Source organism: Hydra viridissima, unplaced genomic scaffold, assembly GCF_058129835.1.
Source record: "Hydra viridissima isolate aposymbiotic clone 2 unplaced genomic scaffold, HvirCarnegie_v1 scaffold_4, whole genome shotgun sequence".
Lineage (NCBI taxonomy): Eukaryota > Metazoa > Cnidaria > Hydrozoa > Anthoathecata > Hydridae > Hydra > Hydra viridissima.
The window spans coordinates 14,951,090-14,958,344 of NW_028324303.1; the positions used below are offsets into that span (position 1 = coordinate 14,951,090).

Below are 7,255 nucleotides of genomic sequence, written 5' to 3' on the forward strand. Positions count from 1 at the left end.
TGTTTATGAGTTTCTCAAAGCGCTTTGGAATTTTATTGTGTTTATAGTTATTGAAGTTGAAGAGTATACTGAAACTACAACAATGCCTAGCAAGATAATTTTGATGATTTATGATGATTTAACTTATAAAGCTGGGATTAAAAGTACAACATGATTCATGTTGCTATCATTTTTTCTTTAGAAAAAAATATTGTTAAACTGATGCATTTTTATCGCACACTTGCCCTAAGGCTTTAGTGCCTCCGAAGTTACACATGTTGGAAGATCACGCTATTCCATTTTTGAAAAAGTGGGGCGCTGACTTTGGATTAGATGGCGAAAAAGGTGGAGAATCAATTTATCTTAAGTTCAAAAATTTAAAGCGTATTTATCAATCTATCCCTTGCCTAACAAAGTGCTTAAAAAGCATCCTAAAATTTCACCATTAGAAAACTAAAAGTAGGATGTTAATTCCGAAATCAGGAAAAAAAAAAGAGTAAAAACAAAAATTGTCAAAGTTAAAAACACTTTTGGCAACATCATTTTACATTTCTTAGTAATATATAGTTCCTTTTTTCTTTTACTTGTTTCTACTTAAGGCAAATAAAATGTAGTTATAATGATCAATAAGGTAATGCAGAAAAGCGTCTTTTTTGTCCATTAAAAAAATTGAATGCCATAAGAAATAAATAGAAGAAGGTCTCCCAACATTTTTCAAGAAATATGGTTAGATTTCCACGATTAAAAACCTAGAACGTAGGGTCCAAAAAATGTAAACAAATCACGTGTAGTTAACCAGCCATCTTTCTCAACAACAAATGTTAACGAACGTTTAGATGTCTTCTCTTGTTTTAAGTGTTTTAGTACACAACTGGGTTATCGTTAAACTAATTTAAATTAAAACAGTAACAAAAAACTTTATTTATATTGGAGAATATGCAATTACTTGGTTTCCAGAGAAAAATTATTTTCGTTGCTAAGGGCTGTAACCATTTTTTACGAACGCAAATTTTACGAAAGTTGATGTCCTTGACTGATGGAGGACACATCGCAAAGAGATGCCCATCTTGGTAGGACTTGCACGGGAGTATTATTGCCTACCAGCCTCTAGTGAGCAGGCCTTTAGTGAAGCTGGACAGGTGGTCCACGAAAAGAGATGCAGGTTGTCTCCAAAAACCACTAGGAAGTTGGTCTTTATCAACGAGAACTTCAATCTCTTAAACTCCTGTTTACCAGTTTGGGAATACCGCTCCATGGAAAAGCAAATGGCAGCAAGACCTGCTCCAGACAGAAATCAAAATGATGATGATGATGATGACTCAGACTAGGATAATGAAGATGATGATGATGATGATGATGATGATGATGATGATGATGATGATGATGATGATGATGATGATGATGATGATGATGATGATGATGATGATGATGATGATGATGATGATGATACCGCCACATTAAAAATGAAATCTCCAGTATTGTTGAACTGGAAAGGTGAGACAGACATCATTTAGGCTCCCAAGGCCAGGAACTAGCACAAAAAAATAAGAATGAAAAACTGGAAGCGGACAACTAAATATTCTTTACTAGGGAAGCATACTAGGATTATTTTAGATTTGGTAATCGATAATATGCAAATTATTTTTTCACATGTTAAAGGAATTGGATTTTTGAAATCTAGAATAATTACTAAATAAATGAAAGGGTTTTAGCATACCTTTTGTATATTCTGTATTTCTGTAATGTTACTGTAGTTTATACTTCAAATTTTTATTATTAAGAAATAGAAGAGCAGAGATTGCTAGCACATACCAAACCAGTTATCACTTCACTTTACTTTATATCGATATCTTTGAACCTAGGTAGCTTCTCATCGATTGTGATTTTTTTTAAATCTAAGGGATAGAGTAGGAGTCTAGGAGAATAGAAGGGAAAAGCATAACAGTACTAGTACAGCCACATAGAAGTTCAGCTTAAAATATGGCTTATTACTTCACTTCACTTTAAAATTTTTGCTTATAGAGCTTGAAGTTGAAATCATTAAACTTGAACGCGACGTTCGTTTGTTTACTTTTTGTATGCACTCGTTTCGTTTACTCAAACATTTTTAAGACAGTTAAATTTTTGGAAGCGATTTTGAAAACCGTTAGAAATTTAAAAAAATTTTAAAATACGCCATTTTCGAATTTACACAACTTTTTACGATTTTGAAAACCGCGAAAATATATTTTATTCGAAGTAATACGATTTTGAAAACCGTTTAATTAAATTTTATACAACTTTTCACCTACGACTTTTAGCGACGTTCACACACCACTTTTAGCGACGTCGAAGCTTCGACTTCGACTTCGAAACACATCGACCTCGATTGTTTTATCACTAACGGTTTTCCGTTAGTTTGCTTGGCAACAATCCGGAACCATTTTGTCCGCAGCCAACAATCTTTACTCTAATTGTTAATTCAATATCTATTACATGTTTAGTAGCTATGGTGTTTTCGTTCTCTACAAGAGTATATTTTTAAAAGTTGTACAGGAAACATGTATACTCCCTGAAACTTTTAGTACGTGCAACATTTTAGATGATTGGCTTGTATATTACATTAGTATTTTATATTATATTATATTATATTATATTATATTATATTATATTATATTATATTATATTATATTATATTATGTATGTATGTATGTATGTGTGGTCAAACACATACTTTATGTATGTTATCTAATTCTAAAAAAATTTTATGTTTAAGGCACAAACTCTACAAATATAAAAAATGAGAAGCACTGCTCCTCACTTTTGTGAGACACGTTCTTCTTCAGGGTCTATTATTCGAAATTCAAGAGATAATTTTATCAGTGAATTTGAAAAACTTCCATCTGAAACATGCAATGTTAACCATTCCCTCAATGAAAAAGGTTTGTTTCAAGGGAAGAACTGTCAAGGTATTGTTATAACAAGAATATAGATACTTAAATATATATATTAATACTATATAAAAAGAGTTATATAGAATTTATCTATCTTGTGTTCAAGTCAAGTTTCTTCTCTTTTATGAATAATAATTCATTATAAAAATATTCTTGTAACCCTATACATTTATTTGTATCAAGGTTTTTATATTTACTGATTCAAACTATATTTATAGAAAGCTTGCATGAAAATAATCAAAATGAAGAGAAAGAGAATATTGATATAAAAATCTCTAAAGGATTGGAGCAAATTCAAAAGCTTGATAAATTGTTGATTGAGAAAAGTGCATACGAAAAAGAAGTTAAACTTGAACGAAAGCGTTTTGAAAAAGTGTTACAAAGTGAAATAAGATTGCTTGATAATTGTAAAAGTACTGTTTATAGATCTAAAGTGCATCTTAAAAGTGTTTGTTCAAATTCTGATTCACAAGAATATAATTCAAATTCTGGTTTAGAAAATAACAATTCTTTTATCACACCAATATTTCATACACAAATTGGAGAGAAATATTATGACTCATCAGAACCAAATTTTCAAAACAACTTTGAACACAAGACTGACTTACTTACCATGCAATCTAGTAAATTAAGCAAAGACTTTATAAAACGAAATGTGGAGCTAGCAAGTCGGGCAAAATGTGCTATTGCATTAACTGAGGGTGAGGAAAAGCGATTGTTTGAACTTCTTAATGAAGATGATTCTCTACTTGATAACAACCCTTTTTTAATATCAACACAATCTGTTATTTGTGATGAACAAGTTACTGAAAATGACAGAAGCAAGTTAGAGGACATTGATGAAAAGTTGAAAGAGTTTCTATCAACTGAGGAATATGTATTGTTAAATGAAGAGGTTCCTGTTTCTTTTAATTTTTTACTAGATGATGGTAATGGATGTGGTGAGCATGTCCTTCAAGAGAAACATGATGAGAGAACATTGAAACAAAAAATCAAAGATATTGATGATAAACTGTTGGATTTGAAAAGTGATGACAATTCTTTAATAGACCCTGATATTTTAAGGAGATTATTAGACAATAATTTGCGATTAACTTCTGCTTGCACAAGTATTTGTGAAAGTGTTTGTTCTAATGACAATCAAGAATGCCAAAAGTTTTAAGAAATATTAAGTTCAAATAAAATGGGCTTTTGAGTAATATTCTTCTTAGTTGTTCTACTGACATTTGGCTTTTTTTTTTTTCTTTTCTTAAAATAGAGTTCTTAATGTCACCAAAGCTTTTTGCCATTCAACTTAGTGTCTGGTAAACTACTTTGAAATTAAAATGTTTATTTTTTTTTTTTTTATTGTATAAAGAATTAAAATGATGGAGTTTGGCTGCAAACTTTCTTCAACTCATATTTGCTGGTTTTTATTACACTTTTTTTTTTTAATTCGTACTAATTTTTTAAACGAAATTAATTCATTTATAAGCTTCACTCAAATTGTGCATTAAGTTGTTTTTGTATAACAGACCGTTAATGTTTTTTACAGTCTTCTTCCTCTACTGTGCTGCTCTACTGCATATTTCTACTTCAACGCACTACTCATTCTACCTGTTGTATACCACTCCTCTTCTCTACCTTTAATTCCAGTAGTGCTATTACAATTTAATAAACAATATTTTCCTAATGCCAAGTAGAGTAAAATACATTTGCGCTTTCAGCTTTTAGAGTAAATGGCTTTACCTAATCCTGGAAACATGGTATCAGAATTAATGCAGACTTTTGTATACTTCACAAACTTCTATACATTTATGAATCCAATTTTTAAACTGAATACTGTGAGGAGGGAAAACGAAAGAAACTTTAAACATCATTTTTAAATTTTACTTGATTGAAACATATAACATACTCAACCGAAGAAAAGGGCAAGACAGCCAAAACACCAGGTGGACAAATACATGTACAAATTGTATGAAAAACAAATCAGTCACACCATTAAAGTTTAAAACTGTTTTCACAATAATGATGACCAGAAATTCAATTGTTACTACACTAATAAATGGTAATAGTTCAATTAGTAAGGCATTTGACAGTTTTGTAATTATTTTATAACACTAACAAAGTCGAGACCTGTGACAAACGCTAATCAAAAGATAACTGGTAAAATCTGGTTCAGAGAACCAAGATTAAGTGGGTGAGATAAAACCGCTAATGAACTTGAAAATAGGATTCATTCTTTATGTTAGGACAACAATTGATTTAAGAAAAATCTGCAGACATAAAAAGTTGAGTTGAGAAAATCTAGCAGAAGAATGACTGGAAGAATTTTATGAGAAGATTATTAGAGAAAATATTTATGGGAAGATTTTATGAGAAATTTCAAAAGAAAGAAATTGCAAAGATTTATGAGAAATTTCTTCTGGAGAAGATTTTTAAAAAAAAATTTTTGAAAAAAAAGATAATAAAGAGATTTTAAAAGAAGAGGTAAAGAAAAAAGGATTAAACGGATATTTTCAAAACTAAAAAGAAGATTTTAAAGTGAGAAGAGTTCTAATCTAGAAAAACACTTTGGCCATGCATCCAAAAGGTGGTAAAAGAATCTTTTTCAGTTACTTTTGATTGGATATTATTATCTGTATTTAAATATGTTAAAATGATTTGTAAATATTGAAAGTATATATACGAGTTAAATATTTGAGACCACTTATTAAGTGAAACGAAAAGCACCATTAAAAAGTATCAATAACATTTCATTTATATTTCGATAGAATAATTATTATAGTGTTTTTTATTGTATTAAGGTTTTGTTTTTAAGCCTTACGTAAGTCGAAAGTGTTAGAAGTCTGGGAGTTTACCTTTAGACGAACCATATACAAAACACACACCCATATAACACTGAGGGTAACTCAACCTTCAAACACTCTAGCGTAACCAAACACAACCACTCACATTCTCCCGCCACAAACATGATTGTACAATTCATTAAAAAAAAAGAAAAGAAAAGAAAAAAAAACCCCACCCTTACGTTACTAATCTAAAAAAAAAAAAGAAAACTGGAACTGAACTGAAAAAGTATAATGATTATATTATTTTGCGTAAAACATTAAAAAATGATTTATGCAAAAAAAAAAGATTGCACATACAAACATACATAATGCATACATAATACATACATACATACATACATACATACATACATACATACATACATACATACATTCATACATACATACATACATACATACATACATACATACATACATACATACATACATACATACATACATACATACGTATGTATAAGAAATTATATATATCTCAGCTAATATTTATTTGTAATATCTTAGCTAACTGTTCATAAGTAGTAGCATTCTCTAAAACATTTTTTTTTAAAAAAACATTTTAAAACTTTCTAGAAATGATTGGAATTTTTTTAAAATTTATATAAAAGATTAGTGAAAAAAAAATTCAACAACTCATACTTGCTTGTATTTGTTTGTTTTTCAGTGCATAACATTTCATAAGATAAGTTTTACTACAATCCAGAAGAACGATGAATTAACTGATATGTAACGAAGAAGGATATAAGGAAGAATATAAGGATGTCTGGACCAGTAAGCTGATGAGATATCAGCAGCCACATAGAAGACGAGGAAGAGTGTCTTCAGAAAAAACATTACTTGAAGAAAAAGGCTGAATACAACTCCAAACGCAAATTATTAGATGGCAACAGTTTCTTGGAGCAGAAATCAAAGGAAAAAAAAAACATGAAAATTTTGTTTTATCTAACAGTTAATCGAATTCTTTGAGGAAAAAGAAGCATTGATTTACTTTCAGAGAACACCTAACAAAAGCAATGCAAGATGAAATTCAAGAGCCATTGTTACTCTCCTATCATTCATATGTCTACACCAATCAGAGAGTTTAGGGAAAGATATTCATTTGTCGGGAACTCAATTTCCAAAATTTAGTCAAAGTAGATTCGAGAATGACTAGTGCTGGTTATATCAATATTATGGATGAAAATCTCAACGGTAGTGTTATAGCAGATAAATAGTGTTAAATACATGTATTTATAAGCAGAGTATCAATACTAAATCAGATAAGAAACTCGATTTGCTGACGTAAACAAGTGACGCTATTAACAATGTAAAACTTAAAATGCGAAGGGTTTTTTTTAAATAAAGCTACAAAAATATTGATGTTATGAAAAAACTTCCTAAAAATCAAACTTATCAGTTGTTTTTGGAAAGCCTATTGATTTCCAGGCAAGTTAAATGAAGAAATTAAGTAATGTTTGAAACAGGCAACTTTCGGTTAACTTGCGCTAATTACTGCCTTATAATCAAATTAAATAT

General features: G+C 29.8%; 1 protein-coding gene and 1 long non-coding RNA gene across 3 annotated transcripts; one reads left to right on the plus strand and one right to left on the minus strand.

Annotated features, from left to right (window-relative positions):
- Positions 1-2,056, minus strand: LOC149890069 (uncharacterized). Its single transcript, XR_016451907.1, has 2 exons — positions 1,697-2,056; positions 1-1,510 (listed from the first exon to the last, which is right to left on the minus strand). It is a non-coding gene; the product is annotated as an uncharacterized LOC149890069 (long non-coding RNA).
- A 237-nt stretch (positions 2,057-2,293) lies between these two features.
- Positions 2,294-5,290, plus strand: LOC149890070 (fibrous sheath-interacting protein 1-like). Of its 2 annotated transcripts, none has more exons than XM_090085567.1 (3): positions 2,294-2,542; positions 2,805-2,927; positions 3,131-5,290. In XM_090085567.1, exons 1-3 carry the CDS (start codon positions 2,455-2,457, stop codon positions 4,072-4,074), a joined length of 1,155 nt encoding a protein of 384 aa, XP_089941693.1. In that variant the 5' UTR covers positions 2,294-2,454; the 3' UTR covers positions 4,075-5,290. The 2 variants fall into 2 exon arrangements, with proteins under 2 accessions (XP_089941693.1, XP_089941694.1); XM_090085568.1 differs by having other exon boundaries at positions 2,304-2,542; positions 2,735-2,927.
- Positions 5,291-7,255: the final 1,965 nt, after the last annotated feature.